This window comes from Perognathus longimembris, chromosome 17 (assembly GCF_023159225.1).
Source record: "Perognathus longimembris pacificus isolate PPM17 chromosome 17, ASM2315922v1, whole genome shotgun sequence".
Lineage (NCBI taxonomy): Eukaryota > Metazoa > Chordata > Mammalia > Rodentia > Heteromyidae > Perognathus > Perognathus longimembris.
This window is the reverse complement of record NC_063177.1, coordinates 1,147,598-1,168,921: the sequence shown is the minus strand read 5'-3', so window position 1 is coordinate 1,168,921 and position 21,324 is coordinate 1,147,598. Positions and strand designations below refer to the sequence as shown.

Here is a 21,324-nt window from a genome sequence, read left to right as displayed (position 1 = left end):
AGAGCGGAGCCGACCTGGAGACTAGAGCGGCCTCTGCCAACTTCCGGCGGAAGCCGCGCCGGAAGTGACGGCCGGGTCAAGGGAGATGCGTTCTCCTCAGCTCAGCTCATGGCGGGGCTGGTTTTAGCACCTGGCCGGATGAAGCGGCCTCCCGGGATACAACTTTGGCCTCTTCTGCAGAGCAGACTTGGGCTTTGGGGTCTGGCAGAGAGGACAGGGACACTCTGGAAGAGCCAGTGCCGTACGCGTCAGGCAGAGGGGCGAGGAACCTCCTTGCTACCTAGTGGCACGCTAGGAAGTCGGCCCTTCAGCACCCGGCTGCCGCCGCCCCCGGGGTTTCCGGGACAGGAGTCCGGGGACCGCCGGGACCCTACGCGTCCCTCGAAGCCCGGGGTGAGTGTTCCCCTGGGGTGCCCCCAGTGCATTGCCACTGAGTACGGTGGCATTTCCTCCCCATTTGGTCTTAAAACCTGAGAAACTTGACCTGCTTACCTGGGTCGTGTTGAGACAAGAGTGGATTAACGAGACAGGAAATTGTGTTATTTTTTAACACTCATATCAAAAAATCCAGACTCAGAATTTAAAACCAGGAAGCAACTGGAAAAAAATAGTCACACCTACTTCTGGATGTTAAATGAGAAATTGGAGAGGCTTTATACATTCTCCTCTTTTGAAATGGCAAAAACTCTGGGAAACCTTAATGACTGATAGACGGAAAGAATGAAAGGCATATCTGACTAAAGGAAGTCCTGAAGACTAGAGTATCTTAGGTTGAGCCTCACTGGGCTTGCCCACCACAAAACCTTTGTCTTAAGCACTAGGAGTTGCAAAATATGGCCTTGTGTATTTTTCCCAGCTCAAAAATTATAAAAACTAGTTAGGGATAGCGATTTCAAGTCTTTGTCATTTCCTGCATCAGGAGCAGGAAATGTTTCTATTTCTTCCGACTGTAATCCTCTTCTACTAAAATAAATCCTTGCCAAAACTTTCACCTTCTGAGACTCTCCTTTCTAGGAGACACCCGGAAATGCTTTTTATGAGTCTCTGGCTCTCAAGGGGCCTGTCATTTTGCTTGGAAACTGGGAACTGAAAGAACTCCCCATCGTTCCATGGGATCTGGTCCATGTTACCTAGTTTGCTTCTCCCAATCCTCAAGGAAGCTTTAGAACCTACTGCTTCTCCACATGGTTAGATACATGGGTTTAGTCTTCAACTTGTGCCACATTTTCTCTGGGTCTCTGCCTTCAGTTTACTATGATTAAAGAATCTTTACTTAGAATTTCTGTCACTTGAATCTCCCATGTATACCTTGAAGTTGAAATAAAAAGTAGATATTAGTTGCAAGTGGGTACACTATTTTTTATGTTCCCTAGTTCAAGTACTCACACAAGAGGAGGATTTAGAACCACTACTGTAGTGATAGGTGAGAGAAGTGAGTTCTCTGAGCTAGGCTTTGGTGGCAAACATCTTTCTTATTTTGGGACTTGAAAGTACAGTCAAGTAAACTCATGCAATTTGTAAGAAACCTCACTTTTAGGTCAAGCAGAGTGACTCAAAGCTGCCATTCTGGCTACTTGGGAAACTTCTCAGTCTCCCAGGGTATCCAGAGGAAAAAGTTATGGAAATTCATCTCAGTAAGCATCCATGATAATCATCTGTCATTCCAGCTAATCCCAGCTAGTGGGGATGCCAAAGGTGGGAGGATAACCTAGATGAGACCAAAAACAAAACAAAACAAAAACGACTACCAGACTCTACCTGAAAAATAGAATTGGAAAGATTTGGGGTCAGGGCTCAAGTGTTTGAGACCTTGTCTTGCAAGTTGGAGGTCCTACATTAAACCCCCACCCCCAATAAAACATCTGCCAGTGGGAAAAAAGGCCCATTCCTAGACATACTCTTCTTCTACTTTGGCTATTCTTTGGCATTGACCACGTTTTTTTGGCTTATTTATATTCCCAATATCAACACATACTGGTAATTGTTTTTTTTAATCAGCATTGGAGCTAGGGTCACACATAGTGACAGTCATAGTACTTGACCTTCTTTGGGTTGATTTTCTGTAGAAACTAATGTGGCGAAATTTCCTCTGGAAATGAGTGTGCTTGGTAACTGTATCTTGAGCTCAGATAGAACCACATCACTGCCAGTGTTTTCTTATTTAGCAGTAAGCATTTTGCATATTTAACAAGATCATGGCCTGTGTACCTGTATATTAAAAATTGCTCAATAAATTTAGCATGGTTAAATGTTTATTTCTTACTAATATTTTATTTTTGAAATCTCTGCCCCAGTAGCCTGTTTCTTGGAAGTCTTTAGCATTCACATTTGCCATTGGGGGAGCATTATTGGCTGGAATGAAGTACTTCAAGAAAGAAAAGACAGAGAGTAAGTGCATATCTGGTTAGATCTGAATAAAATGTTTCCTGACTATGGACTAGCATCTTTGTTGTTTTTAAACTTTATTTAAGATTTACTAAAAATTTGCATAGAAAATTGCCCATATACCTTTCACCCAGTTTCCCCTTACATTAACATTTTATATAGTAATTTCATATTTATCAAAATTTTAAGTCACACAGAAAACTGAAATTAATGTTGTTTGCAGGAAAATGTGAGTTAAAATGTGAAGCATAGTAAGTCAAGACTGCGAAAGATAAATAGCCAGTACTTTCCCTAATAAGTAAAATTAAGGGTGACTGTTGAGATGTGGGAAAAGATAAGGGAGGGAGAGAGGAAATGAAAAGGTAAATATGCAAATATAAAAATGTCACAGTGAAACCCATTACTTTGCACAGTTGATATATGCTAATAAAATGGATAAAAGGTTATCCATGTATACTGAGTGGAGAGGGGGAGCACAAAACTATCAACTAAAATCTTAACAGTTTTTTTTCAGTTTCACGTGTTCCTTTGACACTTTACCTTTCCTAGACTCAATCCAGGATATATAATTTTGTTAAGCTGTAAGTATTTAAAGACTTGAATAGATTTAAATGTGGTCAATATGAGGTCAAGGGAATGCAAAAATGAATTAAGATTTAGCCCAATCTTAGAGGTGCAGATGACAGAACAAACAGAAATACAGAATTTTGCTACCTTAGTTTCTGCCAATCCACAGGGAGGATCTCAGGTGAGGGCCCAGGGAAGGCCTCTCCCCTGGGGATTTGTGAAGATTTCCTGAGGGGCCTGATGTGGGTCTTAGGGTAAGTAGATCCTATAAGCCAGTGGGTAGCAGCAAGAACAAGGCCAGAGGCTGACTAATTGATGAAGGGCCAGCCTGTTGCTCTGATGTAGCATCCTGAAACATTTTGGGAGGAAAAGCTTAATATTGTGGTGACTGTTTTAGAGCTTTTAAAACTTGGTTTAGAAGTCTCTAGTAAATCTTTAACATAGTATTTAAATCTGATTCATTTTTTAGACAAAGGAAAATGCATAAATCTGGGTGTGAGAATTCATAGGACAATATGAGTTTTATATACATATGATATAGATGACTCTTGTATGACAGTTGTATAACAATCATAATTTTGTTGATATAATTTTATGCCTGTACTAAATTCCTTTAGTTGCACAAGGAAACCACTTTTCAGAAGTTGAAATGTTAGGAAATAATACAAGCTTCTTTTGACAATTCTAAAATGAGCGACTTCTTTTGAATTTTACCTATTATACTTGTTTTAGTTAGAAAATATACAATTAAATAATCTCAGAAGTATCCTGAATTACTTGAGTATTTGCTGACTCCTTCTTCATCTCCAAATACTTTCTTGCATATTTCCTACAAAAAAGTACATGTCTAACAAAACAGACCTCTCACTTGAATCTTTTAATAGCGAAAGAGACCAGTTCATAACTATACATTCCTGGTTGACTCTGGGCTCTATAATTCAGTTTGTAACCATCTCTCAAGCTTTACTGAGCTTTCATGATCTTTACATGGCTTTCATGACCTTGACAATATTGAAGATTACAGGCTGGTTTTTTCATAAAGTCCCCTAGTTTGGGGTTGTCTGATGTTTCCTAGTGTAACATTTTGTCAGGAATATCATAGAAGGGATGCTGTAGCCCATTATTGCATCCAGTCAGGTGTCTCTTGGTGTCATCTTGTCCCATCACTGATAATGTGGTCATTTGATTATGTTGTCTATCAGGCTTCTTGAAAAGTTACTATTATGAATCTGTATTTGGTTTTGTGTATTTGCACGTGCTGTTTCCCATTAAACTGTGAACTTAACTTATGTCATTATGGACTCAAGGCTTTTAATATATTCCAGCAGTTATGATCCATTATTTTCTCTGTTTTGATACTCAAAGTACTCAGCTTAGCTAGGGAGAGACTCTTCCAGCAGGCTTTCTTGTCCTTTTGACACGTCTCCAATATTATTGGAGCTTTTCCTTCCTTCTGCCTAAAGAGATAGACATCTTCAATCCCAGTTGTTTAAGAGGTGGAGATGTAGAGAATCATTGTTCCTGGCCAGCCCAGGCAAAGTTAATAAGACCTTACCTAAAATACAAGTAAATCAAAAAGCTAAGGGTGTGGCTAAAGTGGTAGAGTGCTTGTCTAGCAAGTGCAAGTCCCTGTGTTCAAACCCTACATGAATGAAAACCAGGCTCATTTCTGTTTCCTTTATTTCATCAGTGCCTTGTACATAGCTAAGGTCCATAACAGTGCCACTTCCCCTGCCTCCTCACTGTGTCAGCTCACGATCCCCTGCCTACTTTTGGCAACTGCTCTAGGCCACTGACCCTTCCCACCCCACAGCCGCCTTAAATTGTAATGGTTTAGGACTGAACTGCTTTTAAAGAGGGAAGTAATATTTTTTTTGCCATTTTATAGTATTTACTATGCATCATAGCATTTAATTTGATTGTTTTCTTATTTTATGCTTATTTTTGGAAGATTTTTTTTTTTTTTTTTTGGCCAGTCCTGGGCCTTGGACTCAGGGCCTGAGCTCTGTCCCTGGCTTCCTTTTGCTCAAGGCTAGCACTCTGCCACTTGAGCCACAGCGCCACTTCTGGCCATTTTCTCTATATGTGGTACTGGGGAATCGAACCCAGGGCCTCATGTATACGAGGCAAGGTCTCTTGCCACTAGGCCAAAACCGCAGCCCCTTGGAAGAAATTTTTGTTAGCTTCTTTAAAATTTTTATGACCCCCTCATCTAATTTTAGAATAGTGCTACCATATGCCAATATTTGAGTACAGTGGTTAGAATGACTTTGTGTGTTTGTGTCTCTTTAAGAGCTGGAGAGGGAACGGCAGAGAAGCATTGGAAAGCCTCTACTTGGGGGACCATTTTCCCTCACAACTCATGCAGGAGAGCCTAAAACTGACAAAGATTACCTGGGTCAGTGGGTACTGATTTATTTTGGTTTCACTCATTGCCCTGATATCTGTCCAGAAGAACTAGAAAAAATGATTCAAGTTGTGGATGAAATAGGTAAGAAAAGCCTCACTACCTACACTGTTTATGCTTGCTTTATATCACATGTTTTTTCACATTCTCGTACTATGTTGCAGGGGACGTGAATTTGAGCATTCAGCTTGTTGCTTTGCTTTCTCTGGCTTTATTCTCTACCCTCTAGAGGAGAAGTTTTCTCTGAAAACTTGAAAGCATCAATGTGCTGGGCCTTCCTATATTATACCCTGCCCATTTTCATTTCCCCAGTGCCTGATGGTTAGATTTAGATGTCAGAAATGATTTGTAGTCTCAGTGATATTTAATGAGTGCCAATTAGAATAATTGTTTTCAGAATTGTTTGAGGGTATTCTCTATTAAGAGTATTATCTTGGGGCTGGGGATATAGCCTAGTGGCAAGAGTGCCTGCCTCGGATACACGAGGCCCTAGGTTCAATTCCCCAGCACCACATATACAGAAAACGGCCAGAAGCGGCGCTGTGGCTCAAGTGGCAGAGTGCTAGCCTTGAGCGGGAAGAAGCCAGGGACAGTGCTCAGGCCCTGAGTCCAAGGCCCAGGACTGGCCAAAAAAAAAAAAAAAAGAGTATTATCTTGCCCTTGAACTAGAGTAAGGAGGAAAGTACAAACATTGGATTGAACTAGCATGTAACATAGACACATGATGTGGTCCAAGGTACCAATACTTATATGCCAGCATAGGATTGGATAGGATTCTAACACAGACAGCATGTGGTGCTATTCCTCCATACCCTTCTCCATTCTCTCAGCTCAGGTCTTAGGTGCCCTGTGTTGCCCTGGTGCTTTGCGGTAGAACTGTGCTCCCTTGTCATTGCTGGTTCACTGTCTTTTCCCTCCCAGTATTAATGGGGACTTTCTTTCAGATAGTATTCCAACTCTGCCAAATTTAACTCCTCTTTTCATCACCATTGACCCAGAGAGGGATACAAAAGAAGCTATTGCAGATTATGTGAAAGGTAGGTTTTATTAATGATGCTTTACATCCTATTTAGTTCTTGGAGCTTTTTAGGGGAATTGGTTTTTGTTTTTTGTGATGGAGCCTTCCAATGCAACCCAGGCTGGCTGCCCTAGAACTTGTTGTATAGGATAGGCCATCCTTGAACCTGTGATCCTTCTGTACCATCCTACCCAACTCCTTGTAGCTTTAAAAATATTAGCTCATTTGAACCCAGAGCCTTGTGAAATAAACAGGACAAGTAGACCCAGCTGTATTTTAATTTATGTTTTTTTTTTTTTTTTTGGCCAGTCCTGGGCCTTGAACTCAGGGCCTGAGCACTGTCCCTGGCTTCTTTTTGCTCAAGGCTAGCACTCTGCCACTTGAGCCACAGCGCCACTTCTGGCCGTTTTCTGTATATGTGGTGCTGGGGAATCGAACCCAGGGCCTCATGTATACAAGGCAAGCACTCTTGCCACTAGGCCATATCCCCAGCCCCCTGGTTTTTAATTTTATATATTTAAGTCGATTTTATGTCTAGAATTTGCAGGTTAGTCACAAATACTGGAGATAATTTTTTTTTCTGAAGCATTAAAAACCAACTATTTATAAATGTCCTGGTATACAATCTGTAATTTGCATATTAGCCAATTGTTTTTGTCATATTAACTAAATCATAATGTCTATAAATGAAGAGACCTCTGAGTTGCTACTTAAATGCTAACTCTTAAGTTAATATTCTTCCACAGCAGATATGCGTTACTAGTCCCAGCTTGAGTGCTTGAAATTTTTAAAGTAGTATTTAGGAAAATATTACCATTTCACAGTTCAGTAAATAAAACAGTAGTGGATGTATAGCTAACTCTGTCTTCCTTCACCTCTCAGTACTTCCTCAAAGACTGAAAAGCAAAGAAAATCCCACAGCCTTTTCTTTACTTCAGTAATTTCCCAATTTAGACTGAGTTAGTCTAAAGAACAGAAATTAGGTTCTATACCTTTGGAAGAAGATGCTACCATTAAACGTTAGGCTGTCATTTCAGTAACCTGATAAATCCAGTTGTTTTAAGTGACTTCCACCATTATGTAAATTCCAAAATCAGCACAAGCATGCTATCAATGATTTGCCCTTAGTCCTGAAGTTTACTAACAAGTGCTGATTTGGAACGATGAATATTGATTATTCAGCTCTGTGTCACCCAAGTTGAATCTGATACCTGTATTAAGATTGTGGAGATTGTGTACTGAGAAAAAGATGGAGATATTTTCCTGTGTTATCTTAATTGTGAAATAGAATTTTCATCTCATATAACGTAAGTTCATTGCACCTTAACTAAGACTTAAATCCAGGGCCTAGGTGCTATTCCTTAGCTTTTTTCACTCAAGGCTGGTGCTCTACTTCTACCACTTATGGCTTTTTTGCTGGTTATTTGGAGATAAGAATCTCAGACTTTTCCTACCCCAGATGGCTTCGAACTGTGATCCTCATCTAGATGTCAGCCTCCCGAGTAGCTGGGATTACAGGTGTGGGCCACCAATGGATGGCCTAGTATATGTATTTTTAAACTAATTATAAAGGTTACTTAAGCAACAATAATCTATTCACTACAGATACTTGGTAGATGCCATAAAAAGATGTGACATACATTATCAAGGGGAATTTTTATTTTTCTATATGAATTTCTTTTTGAATCTTGAAGTGTTTGTAGACTCAGGAAAGAAGTAGAAGTATGGCTGCTTTATAACTTTTTGAAAAGAGGTATTATTTTGCTTGCTTCTCATTTTTTAGTCTTTTTGTTTTTGTTTATTTTTAATTTCAATTTTTTATTATTGTAAAAGTGATGTACAGGTAGGTTACAGTTGCATAAGTCAGGTAAAGACTACATTTCTTTTTGGACAGTATCACCCTTTGCCTTACTGTCTCCCAGTTCCCTCTCATTTCTAGTCTTGGTCCCTGACTTCTTTTTTCTCAAGGCTAGCATTCTACCTCTTGAGCCACAGCGCCACTTCTGGCCTTTTCTGTTTATGTGGTGCTGAGGAATCAAATCCAGGGCTTTGTGTATGGTAGGTAAGCATTGGCTAAGCCACATTCCCAGCCATGTATAGTTCATTTTCAACATAGTATCTGTCTAGTGAGTACTGTTTTGTTTTTAATTTAGAATTTTCTCCCAAGCTTGTTGGCTTGACTGGCACCAAAAAGGAGATTGATCAAGTGGCCAAAGCATACAGAGTGTATTATAGCCCTGGACCCAAGGATGAAGATGAGGACTACATAGTAAGTACATACTCCATTTGTAATCTTGTGGCTGCATCCTAGATCCCAGATACTCATACAGCTTCCAAGGTGAAATAAAACCTGAGATTACTGCAAATTTTTCAGGAGCACATTGTGTTCCCCTGTGGCTTATGTCCAAATTAAAAGCAATCTTGATCCCTCTGCTTTAATTAAGCCAACACCGTTATCATCCTTTCCAGGTCAGATGCCTCACAGCATTGAGAAACTTGAATGAGGAGAGAAAAGGACAAGAGAAAAGTCAGAATTTTTCCTGAAGCACTAGGTTTAAGGAAAGTGCACAGATATTCCTGCAGTTTCTTTGCTGCACTAGCCAAGAGAGGGAACCATGGGAAAGCTTCCTCACCTGTGCACACACACTGGAGCTCTACCACTTGAGCCGCACCTCTTCTCTGGCTGCTGGCTAACTTCGGACTTTCTCCCCAGACTGGGCTTCAACTGAAGTCTTCCAGGTCTCAAATTTCTGAGTAGCTAGGCTTACAGGCAATGGCTCCTGGTTCTTCTGTACTTTTTGGCAGAGTTATGATAACTAGTTTTGAGGTTAACCTAGCAACTGGAGTCAGTTGGTCTGACTTCCAGCCTTAAATGAGTTTTCCTAAATTGTGTAAGTATATACAGCCTACACAAATTAATATCCCTTGATCTGTTGTTCCTATCTGCTGTTCTCCTAACTCTAAGGTCTAAGAAATTTTTCAGTAAGAAATTTTACAGATAAGACTGAACAAATTAATGACATTTACTGTGATAGAGTTTTACTGAAACCAAAGCACTGCTCACCAGTGGAGGTTTGGATCCAACTGCTGCCAAATAGTTCTGTCAACTGCTGCAACTTGACCTGTCAGCTGCCTCTCCACAATTCCATAGTCACTGCTGGTTCATCTCAATGTAGCAAGAATTCAGGAATTTCATGTTGTCTGCCTGTTGTCAACATGGACAGCTAGATTTAAGGGCCTACAAGGAATGGTGTGATACCTTAAAGATGAATGTTGAGTTGTAATGGAATGACATTTTTATAATATCAGACAACAGCAACAAAACATAAACTAGCTTTTGTATGGAATCTTTGACTGATAACATATGTGTCCTGAGCATGCCAGATATTTGAGATTCCTTAGAAAAATCTGTACATATCTGTACTGTCTATACATTTCATATCCCATTATGTTGTAAGTGTTAAGATGCTTTTCAAAAAAGAATACAAATGGTTTTCAAAGCTAGAAGAAGATGCTCAGTTTCATAATAAAAGAAATGTGACTAAGTGAGATGCCAGTTTTACCAATTAGTTGAAAAATCTGTTGTAAAATATATTGTCAAAGATGGAACAGCAGGCAATACACTGTGGAAGTGGGTCAGGAACCACTGGTACTTCCCATGCCAGGGCTTATTAACATCTGATGTTAATAAGATGTTAATCTTATTAATCTTATTAACATCTGATGTTAGTAGATGTTGTGGTCTAAAGATTCCACTTTTGGAAAGACCTCCTACAGATGAGATGTATGAAGCATTATTAGTCAAGAAGAGGGACTGAAAGCCAAGCAGACATTTTGTAAGAGCTACTGGTGTCTATGCTGATACACAGCAATGGCATATACTGTTAAACAAAATGCAAGTGTGATATGCTGTTACTTAGTGAAGATATGCAGATACTTACTTAGACAGGAGAGTACTTAGAGAGAGAGAGTATTTCTGAGTAATTCACAAGGAACTGGGAGTACAGGCGTCCTTTGAAGAACTGAGGAGTCCAGAACAATAAAGACTGACAAAAGTGTAGTGTGCACGTTACCTTTTTAGACAAGAAACATATATGCTAAAACACTTAATTTGCTTTTCTCCTGTGGAATTAAGGAAGGATGGAAGCAGCATGATGAGAAGTAAGGGCTTTGAGTTGGATACATGCTAGGTCTGCTGTACCTATTATATAATTTCTTTCAGCCAGTTTTGTCTGGATAGGGTTGAGATGACATGTGATGGGACAGTTCAGTAATTGCTGGTTTCATTCTGTGTGAGAAAACTAGTAGAACTTTGAAGAATTCTATACAAAATAAATGTCCATTGGCTGTCGCCATAGCCCAAATATTGAGATGTGACCACTGAAAAGTTTGGTAGCTATAGATAGAATTTTTTATTAGATACTAGAGATAGAATTTTTTATTAGATACTAGAAAAAAATTATATTAAGACTACTCTGAAAATGAGTCCAACACACTACAGTTCTATTTCTTAAGGGAGAAAGAAAATGAAAACATTAAGGGAGAAATGGAGGCGAGTTGTGAACTGCTGAATACAGCTTTGAGGAGAACTGGAGAGTTAATTCTGGTTCCTCTGTCAAATTGTGGAGAAACATCCATCCCTTTACTGATTCCTGCAGTAAATTCTCTACAACACATGAAGTCATCAGCTGTCTGAGCTCCTGATGGCATTCTTTCCTTAGGGGACAGACAAGTAGCTTTTTCCATCTGCTATCTCCATACATATATAGATATAGATATAATATAACCTCACTGACATGTAATGTGTGTTGGGGGTATATTTGGGGGAGTGTCTCCAGTTTGGTATGTGTGATCACATTCCTGTCTTTCTTCCTGTCTTCCCAAATAGCAGTTGAGCCTGCAAGAAATGCCAAGGGCTTATAATACTAAATCTTGTCTTAAAATTAGATTTTTTTTTTTGGAAGTAGCTAACTTAAAAGATTAATGACTAATCTAGCCTTAAGTTGGAGCTGGGAACATTTTAAGATTAAGATCTTGGTCAGGGAAATAGATAAATTGATGCATTGAAAAAAGCTCCAAGTACAGCATTCATGGCCACTAGAAACTGCTTCCTTGGTTATCACATTGGTTGTCAGTTCAGCATATAAAAATTAACTAGAGGAAAAACACACCTTCCAGTTTTTGTTTGGGCTATTAATTTGAGCATTAAATATTAAGATTTATAGATTATATAAAACTATTAGTTAATTTCCTGGCTTCTCATAAAACATGATATGTGCAATTTAGATAGTAATGAATGAGAACTAGGTCTTTCTAAAAACATAAAGGCTTACCTGAGAGCTTCTTAAGGAAAGTAGTTTTTTTCAACACAATTTCATGTGACATTTCTTTGTAATATGGAGAAGGGATCAGATGTGAAACTTGCTCTCAAAAAAATCTAAGGTATTTACAAACAAGCCTTATTCAAGCACTGGACACATTATGAAAGCCTTTAGCAACTATTTCTTAAAAGGGGTCTGTTTTCTCAGCAGCTATGTGAGTAAGGATTGAACCAGAAGAATCAAGTTGTAGCTGACATTACAAGCAGTATTAAGTGCACAGGTTTTAGATGACCTGTACATATTCATTTCCTGTGATAGGCCATTGCATAAATAATAGGTGCTATAATAGTTATTTAAGCATTAATGTAAAACTCACTGATCTTGTGTATGTATTCAGTGACTCACTTTGATTACCCTTATGTCACACTCTTCTTGTCTTCTTTGCAGGTGGACCATACAATAATAATGTACCTGATTGGACCAGATGGCGAATTTCTAGATTATTTTGGCCAGAACAAGAAAAATGCAGAAATAGCGGGTGCTATTGCTGCACACATGAGGACCCACAGGAAAAATAGATAGCCACAGCCAGTGTTCTCTCGCTAAAGAAGACCAAAGCTTCGAGCACATGTATGCAACCTACTGAACAACCTTCATACTTTGAAAACATGTCTGTTAGCTGCATGTCTCCCTTGGACTCAGCCAGCACTCTTGGAACTGTAAACATTACAGTCCAGCCCAAATAGCCACCCTGAGCCAGGAAGACAAGGTTCAATTTGGAGCCAGTAGAGAGAAGAACTCCCAGAACTAACAGGGAGAAGCACGCTGGTGTATCACCAGGAGCAGGGCCTTCAGAGGCTGCCTCGCCATTGTGTTGGGCTTTTAACCACACAGGTTGTAGGGCTGAGCTTTACAGAAGAATGTAATTTCCATAGTGCTCTTTCTTTGCTCACCTTTAGTGCTTGATGGTAGATAGTCAAGACTAGCTATCTGCTATTCAAAGTCAGTCTTGTACTTAAAAAGAAAAGGTTAGTCTTGTTAATGGATATGCCTGTTAGATTTCATCTCCCCATCAGTACATACTGATTTAACTAGTGAAAAGGGGAAAAATCTGTTGTTTGGAGATAACTTAATTTGATTCCTATAGGAATCTTTTGTGATTTTATTTTAGATAGATAAGTGATTTTTCAGATATTTAGTTATACACCAAACAGAAATAAGGGTATTGATTGATCATCAGTATGACAAAGAATGGTTTTTCTGTGTATAACAGATTGCACTGCATATAAAATGAAGGTTTGCTCAGTTTTGCAATATAAATGAACATAACTTTTCCCCTGGATGAAGAGCAGGCCAGGTGTCATAGCAGAGACTAAGATCCACAGACCATGTAGGTTAGATGGGTGCTTGTGAAAATGCAGATTCTCTGGCCAGAGCTGACTATAGTAAGCTTGAAGAAGGGTACGGAGTCCTAACATACAGACCTGGAGAAACAACATTCCATGGTAGAATAATCACTTGATGTGTCAGCTATTCAAGAAAATGACTGTTGAGTGGTATAGTGAATCTTGGCTTTTACATTTTTTTCTTGCCTGCTATGTGGATTTGACTATCACCTTTTTCATTAGAAGCTGCTACAAAGTTCTCTGAATGTTTTTAAATAAATCCTAAACTGCTACCTAAGATGGGAAGTAGATTTGTTTTTACATGTACATTATGCAGGCCTATTATTTGGTTTTGAAGTTTCCATTAATGTTAACACCTAAGCTTTACATTTAATGTAAGTTTTTTGTTTTCTTTTTTGGTTTTTGTTTTGCTGGTACTAGGGTTTGAGCTCAGAACCTCATGCTTGCTCCACTGGTGCTCTACCACCTGAGCCACACCTGTAGCCCTGCTTTTTCAGTTTTGGGGTTTGTTTTTTTTCAAGATGGAATCTCAGACATTTTCTGCCCAAGCTGGCCTTGAACTATCACCCTCTAGATCTCAGCCTCCTGGGTAGCTAGGATTACAGGCGTGAGCCATCGGCAGCCATCTATAAGAAATATACTTACATCAGTGAAAGAAAGGTAGAACTATAACCATTAAAAACTGAATCATTCCCTTCACACTTTATATGTCCATCCAAATTGCTTCAAAATATGACTGTATTTGGAGATAATATTTTTAAAGAGGTTAAATGAAAATGTCATTAGAGTAGACTGTCTCTAAGCCAGTTTGACTGGTGTCCTTAAAAGAATGGGAGCAACCACATTGAAAAGACAGAAGACATCCACCATGAGCCTCAGAGGGGTCCAGAAGGAGCCAGCCCTACTGCTGCTTTGGCTTTGAGCTTCCAACACTTTGCCTGGAATTTTATTCAGGGAGCCCAAGAAAACCTCTATAATGATTCATTCCCTGGTGAACAACTGCTAGATGTAGTCTACCCCACAAATGGTTTGAAATGATTTAGAGAGTGACTTGCCATAAAGGCGTAACAAGAATAATACCAAGCATTTGAAGTGCCAAACATTTTAAAAGGTGGTCTGTTTTAAGCCACCAGACCTTTTTGTGGATCACTGCACACAAGTTTGCTCTCAGATGAGCTGTAGTCTTCATTCTCAGCTGTTGCAAATCAGCTTGTGTAATGATCCAGAAAAGGAACAGCAGCTCTGGCTGGGAGAAACCTTTCCATTTGCCCTTCATTCCAATGTTAGGTTTAAAGGCTAGGAGCAGAGAAGGGATCTTGGGAATGATCTCCTTCTTTGTGCATGAGGGAACACTCCTAGATTATTAAGGTGGAAAGCCGGGGTTCCAGTTTCTACTCTGGAGCTGGTCCCTGCTATGCAACTCCTATGGTGACCATGTAAATCCAACTAGAACCTTGGTTTCCATGTGGTGGTCAGGTGACCTCACGTTTTTATGGAGTCAAGGTTAAGGCTGTCTTTCAACTGAGCCTGACTTCAGGATCTTTTAAGTAGTCTAGGATGTTTGGGCCCATCAATGGAATTAATATTTTAAGAAGTGATGGTTGTTTACTTGAAAACTATAAGAATCCTAACTTCAGTAGGCATGAAAGAACTTGTGCATATGGCTGTCTGTGGAGCAGCTCATACCTTGTATATAAGAGCTGAGATTTTCTAAATACCAGTACAGGCCCATGTGAGTTAGAAGGTTATTTGTCATTTTAGAAAGCTAATGAAAAGCCTTGGTGAAATTTAAAAGTATAAGTGCACCTACAGAGAAAACTTCTTAATTATCTCTTATTGTTTTTAAGTATGAAGTTAAATGAAAGTTTCCACCATAGTCCATGTTTGTTTCTTTCTTATCACTCATGGGGCTTGAACTTGGGGCCTGAGTGCTGTCTTTTGCTCAAGGCTAACACTCTACCACTTTAGCCCCAGTTCCACTTCTGGTTTTTGTGTGGTTGATTGGAGATAATAGTCTCAGGGACTTTCCTGCCTCAGCTGGCTTTGCGCAGCAGTCTTTAGATCTCAGCCACCTGAATAGATAGGATTACAGGCATGAGCCACCAGTGCCCAGCTAGTGTTTTTTATTTATAGCACAATGTGTGCATGTGTTTGTGAGTATGCTAACATTCTTTTAGTCATGCTAACATTCTTTGTTTATGGACATCTCCATTTGGTTTATACTTTGCATAGGTATTACTCTGATGATAGGGCTCTTAGTTCCTGTTACTAATAAGGTACAAGTAATAACCTCTTTAGCCATGTCTTAGGAGCCAGTTCTGTTTACTTTTGAAATATATTTTAATGTTTGTTCCTTCTCTCATAATTACACCAGATCCTCAGTAGAGAAAGTTTGGGGTATGTAGGGAAGTTAAAGAAGAAAATGTATTGAATCCTATTGTTCCACTGCCGAGAAACAAGATTTGGTTGCATCTTTCACTATATATTTTTTTGTTTGTTTGTCAGTTGTGAGGCTTGAAATCAGGACTTGCATGCTGTCCCTGAGAGTTTTTGCTCAAGGCTAGTGCACTACCACTTTAAGGCACAGCACCACTTCCAATTTTCTGGTGATTTATTGGAGATAGAGTCTCCGGACTCCTGCTCAGGGAGGGCTGGCTTCAAACCATGATCAGATCTCAGCCTCATGAGTTAGCTAGGTTTATAGTCATGAGCCACTGGTACACATTTTAATACTCATCTTTTTTTTTTTTGGTGTTTTTTGTTTTTTTTTTTTTTGGCCAGTCCTGGGCCTTGGACTCAGGGCCTGAGCACTGTCCCTGGCTTCTTCTTGGCTCAAGGCTAGCACTCTGCCACTTGAGCCACAGCGCCACTTCTGGCCATTTTCTGTATATGTGGTGCTGGGGATTCGAACCCAGGGCCTCATGTATACGAGGCAAGCATCTTGCCACTAGGCCATATCCCCAGCCCCAATACTCATCATTTTTAAATTAATTATTTTACCAGAAATTTGTCAAGTATTCCTTTAAAATTCAATTCGACCTGACAGAGCAAGTGTAAGTCTCTTCCCTCCCACCCTCATCCCCCTAAAAAACTGCTGTTTTGTATTAGATGTATTTTCACAAAATCTATTGGGTCGTAGACTTTTTTTCAACTTTTATTACCTAATTTGTAAGTATTGAAGGTTGCCTACAATAGTTACCCCCCTCTCACCAAAGCTAGGTAATGAGTCACTAAAGAAAATAGCAGTTCAGAAGATAAATTTTGTCCATCTAGGGACTCATCATTAAATGATAGTGGTATTGCTAGCTAAACTTCAGCCCTTTCCTTGAATGATCATAGATGCTGAGAGCCAAACTAATCATGAGATATGGTGGAATCTTGGGTTCTCAGGTGAGAGACCACTGCTTCCTTACCAGCTGTGTGTGAGCCTCCTCCCATTAGTGGAGGGTTTTCAGTGTCCTCACAACTTTCATTTTCAGTCGTGCTGTTCTCGGGGACCCATTGGCCTGAGACCAATTTGGCTCCTGACAGCTTTGGCCAAGCTAACCTCTGTAAGCCCTACTTTTCTTGGAACTCTGACAGTACTGCTCACAGAGGCGTGGTGTGAGGAACAGATGTGACCACCTAGAGGAATACCAGCATGTGCTCAGTGATGACAGCCCTTATTTTTTTTTTCTTGATGAGCGTGGTCATTGAGACTGGCTAACCAGGGGTTGTGTGAACAGGTGAGATTGATTGGTGATAGTCCAGTGTGTTTTATCCCCTTCATATCCCCATTCCACTTGAACCTGCCCTATGCTGGTTTCAGATGGCTTCTCACATTTGCACCTCCAGGCCTCTACTCATCTCTAAGCCTGGAATTATTGATCTTAAATGAAATATTCCAGTCTCTTTTCTTAAAGATCATTAGGCCAATTTAGTGGCTCACCTTGGGAGGCAGCAATTGGGAGTCATTTAAGGCCAGACTGGAAAAAATGTTATCAAGACCTCATTTCAATCAGTAGGCTAGATGTAGTATTGCTACACAGGAAGTGTAAATGGAATCATGGTCCAGGCTGGCCGTGGCCAAAAAAAGGAAAAGAAAAAGTGAGACCCTATCTGAAAAATAACTAAAGGAAAATAGCCTGGGGCATGGGTCTAATAGAATGCTGGCCTGGCAAGTTCAAGAACCTGACTTCCAAGTCCTTGAACCACATAAAAGGTACAGCTTTTGTAAATATGATACCACAGAAAGCATGACGTCATCTAGGATTGATTTTTTTTTAATGTAGGGGATGTTTATGGATCTATAAGGAAATAAAGATGAACAGACTAAGAAAACAAGGCAAAGGGTCAGAAATAAGTGATTCGAAATGAAAAGTATCAGACAATAGCCATTAAAAAACAACATTACTAGAGGTCAAAGATAGAAATTAAAACAATAAAATTCTCATCTCAGGTTCACAAAACACAATAAATTTTTTTTTAAATCCCTACCCATTGAGGATGAAGGAATGAAGAAACACCTGAGAAAGTGTAGCAGCCATTGTGGATGGTAACCTCTATATAGCAAGCCAAGTCTAAGCTTTCTGCATCTCTTCACAGAAGTAACCATAAATAGGTATAAAGATTTGCTTCCTGGAGCATTTTAATAATAGTAGACTATGAAATGAATATACAATTCAAAATAACCTAGGTAGCCAGTGACAGTGGATCAACAGTGGATAATCAAGTGGAAGGCCATGGGATTCCTAAAATGGAGCTGTTGAATACTACTTAACGATATGGAAAAATAAATTGATATATAGCTCGGATGAATAAGATGTTAAAAGTTTGATCTCATGTTTTGCCTAAACACAAAATAGACACCAAAACCTTAATCATTTACAATGGTAATAAGTGATTTTTAAATTTTTCTTATTTTTGTTCATCTATTTTCGTAACCTGACTACACAAACATGTTCTGTGTTTGTAATAAGGAAGATACTAGAGGCATGGATCAAGTGGTAGAGTGCTTATCTAACTAGCATGCCCGAATTCAGTCCACAGTATCCTGCATAGGAAGAGACAGGGACAGGGGCTGGGGGGGGGGGGGGGGCGCGGAGTGGGGGGAGGGAGGAGGAAGTGGGAGAAGAAGAGATAAAGGAAAAGAAGAAAGAAAGGAATAGAGAAAAATAGAAAAGAGTAAAGGGCACTATTGGGAAAAAGAGTCAAGTCTCAGGAAGACAGTTAATCCCTGTCTTGACTTTAATCAAGTTTTAATTGCTTCTGAAAATACAGGGCTAAGTTGGATTATGAAGCTCTGTCTAAATTTAGATGTGAGCTGCAATCTACTAATACTGCCTGCAGGGGCTGTGATGTTTCCAAAAAGATAGCAACGTTGGTAAGACTATTAGAAAAGAAATGTGGCAAAGAACGGAGATGATGTGGCATCAGCCATAAGAAAGCTGCACTTCAAAGCATCTTCAGCCATCTTTCTGGGTGCAGACATTGGTCATCAGTTAAATAGGGAAGAAATGTAGGCAGGGAGTGAGAAGGCATGTTTGGTCAAGACAATCCCAAGCCACAGACAGATTCAGAGGTGGCCACGGGTGGTGTCACGTGGTCCAATAGTCCATTGTCTCCTAATGAATCAGGTAGCGACTTGTTACAGTAAGCATTGTTGATACCCTCCCTGGATCCCAAGATGGCTGCTAGGATAGAAGGTGCAGGGGCATTCAGTCCCCCAGACCAGCCCCCTGGGCCAGAGTCTGTGTCCCAAGGCTGGGCGAAGTTTACTGAACTGTATTTCACTGCTATGGCACACAGTTTTACAGGCCGAGTAGGTAAGTTAAAGACCTACTGTTTTACATCTATTTGTTGACCCATCCACCAATCATTAAGCCTTAGATAAGTACTAAAAACAAAATCTTTTTTGTGACATTTTATGTTGGTGGCCACAAAGGCTGGTCACCTGTAAATTGGAAATTGCATAGGGCTTTCTTGTTAGACCTTGTGTGAGTTTATCCTCTATTTTAAGTTGCCTTTTCATTTCCCATTGCTCATGGTTTACAGCTCCCTACCAAAGGGAAGTTGTAGCTACCTTGATCTCCTCAGTCAGGAAAGTGAAGTGCTTGGGCTCTTTGTGATCCTGTGTGACTGGTTGCTTATCAATGGAAAGGAGAAGCATGCCAAGACTCAAGCCTTCATTCACAGCCTAACAAAGTCTAGGGGAGAAATGACCTTGGTGAGGGTCTGTCATAAGACTTCATCCTAGAGAATACCATGCCTGGGAACAAATAATCTAGCCACCCACCCTGCTTCCACCTTTAATACATAAACAGACCTTTGGGATAAAGACAGTGCCCAAGTGTGTTGGATCTCTCTTTGAGCATCAGTGACCAAATCAGAATATCGTAAGATTAGAAGAGAATTTACAAAGCCATTTAGCTCAATCTCCTCTTTTTCATTTACAAAAGAGGAAACAGGCCCAAATATTTAAGAAATTTTAATTTGCACAGGGGAACTTTTTATTTCTCGAGTAATCCCAAAAGCTGCCATCAAGGCTGAGTCCCTATTGGGCAGCTCCTCATACTACACTCAGAGCAAGGAACCTAAGTCTTCCTCTAACCCCTACACCCTGGGAAAGCACTCTGATGAGTCAGTTTCCCCATCAATTAAGTGGGGATAATTCCACCTGCTTTGACTGACTAGCCCCTGGGATTGCTGTAAGGCTCAAAGAAGATCAGGAATAAATGGGGGATGCCTTGGCAAAATAACCAAGAGCTTACTTACATATTTGACATTGGAAAGTTCTTAAAATAGAAAAAAATAACTTTCCTCAAAAGGACAAAGACTATGAAGGCTGTTCATAAAAGAATCATAAAGATTCAAGAATCACGAGGTTCAACCTTAATATTAGGTAACCACTAGCCATGAACGATGGGGAAATTAGGATGAGATCACAAGGTCTCCGATAAAATACTGCAATTAAACTTCCCTGTTTCAGTGTTTCAGGATCCTCATAGGAGAAGAATGACAGGCTAGCTTGCCCCAGTAATGTTTTGGGAGTCTTGACAGAGATGATACCAGGAAACAGAGAGAGGGGGATGGAGGGAGAGGAGGGGTAGATCTCTAGGATGTAGAGATAGAGTTAAAGGGTTCCTTCTTCCTCTCTCATGCTGGGTAGACAAGGAACCCCTGCACACGCTCCTTCTGGACTTGACAGCAGCTCTTCAAGAATGTATCTGCTCAAAATTCAGAACCATAGCAGCAGGACTTGGACCTGAATTCACTCATCTTTTCTTTAGTACTTGGTTCATTGCTTTATGTTTGGATGTGATATACTTGTTATTTAATCTGGTATGAGATAGGCTGTTTATCTTTTCCCAACTGGCCATCTGGTTGTCCCATCACTATTTTTGAAGAAATCCATCTTTGCTCTGCAGCCTTGAGGTGCTGTCTGCATGTATGAAATTCCCAAGAGTATTTCCATAGCTCCCCCCCCCCCCCCCGCTGGACCTGAGACTTGAACTCAGAGCCCTCTGGACACCGTCCCTGAGCAGCTTTTGCTCAGGACTATTACTTTACCACTGAAGCCACAGGTCTATCTACTTCTGGCTTTTTGGTTGGTTAACTAAAATGAGTCTCACAGACTTTCCTGCCCAGGCTGGCTTCAAACTGAAATCCTCAGATCTTAGTCCCCTGAATAGCTAGAATTACAGGAGTGAACCACTGGTGCACAGCTTCCACAGGTTTTTACAAAGCCCCTTGTGACTAGCTAGGGTGTTCTCTCATCAGGCTGTCTTTTCATGCGCCAGCATTCACAGGTCATGCTGTATGGTTCTGTAGTGTTTTAATTTCTGCCAAACTGACTGCCTCATTGTTTTCTCAGAGTTATTTTTTTGTTTTGTTTTGTTTTGTTTTTGTTTTTGTGGGTTTTTTTTTTTGCCAGTCCTGGGCTTGAACTCAGGGCCTGAGCACTGTCCCTGACTTCATTTTGCTCAAGGCTAGCACTCTAGCTCTTGAGCCACAGTGCCACTTCTGGCCTTTTCTGTGTATGTGGTGCTGAGGAATTGAACCCAGGGCTTCGTGCATGCTAGGCAAGTATTTTACCACTAAGCCACATTCCCAAACCCTGGGTTTGTTTGTTTGTTTGTTTAATCTTACTCAAAAGTAATTGGGTATAAGCTTTCTAGGTCCAAAGAAAATGGTTGTGTTGGTTTTTTTTGTTGTTGTTGTTGGGGGGAACATGGGTTGCCT

At 40.1% G+C, this 21,324-nt stretch overlaps 1 protein-coding gene and 1 long non-coding RNA gene across 2 annotated transcripts; one reads left to right on the top strand and one right to left on the bottom strand.

Annotated features, from left to right (window-relative positions):
• Nucleotides 1-74: 74 nt before the first annotated feature.
• On the top strand, nt 75-13,381 carry LOC125366415 (protein SCO1 homolog, mitochondrial). The gene is made up of 6 exons (XM_048367077.1): nt 75-393; nt 2,298-2,388; nt 5,246-5,443; nt 6,304-6,396; nt 8,531-8,646; nt 12,146-13,381. The coding sequence occupies exons 1-6, from the start codon at nt 109-111 to the stop codon at nt 12,278-12,280; spliced, it is 918 nt and encodes a 305-aa protein (XP_048223034.1). The 5' UTR covers nt 75-108; the 3' UTR covers nt 12,281-13,381.
• LOC125366417 lies at nt 4,151-19,908 on the bottom strand. Its single transcript, XR_007213832.1, has 3 exons — nt 19,899-19,908; nt 14,235-14,239; nt 4,151-4,621 (listed from the first exon to the last, which is right to left on the bottom strand). It is a non-coding gene; the product is annotated as an uncharacterized LOC125366417 (long non-coding RNA).
• Between the last annotated feature and the right edge of the window lie 1,416 nt (nt 19,909-21,324).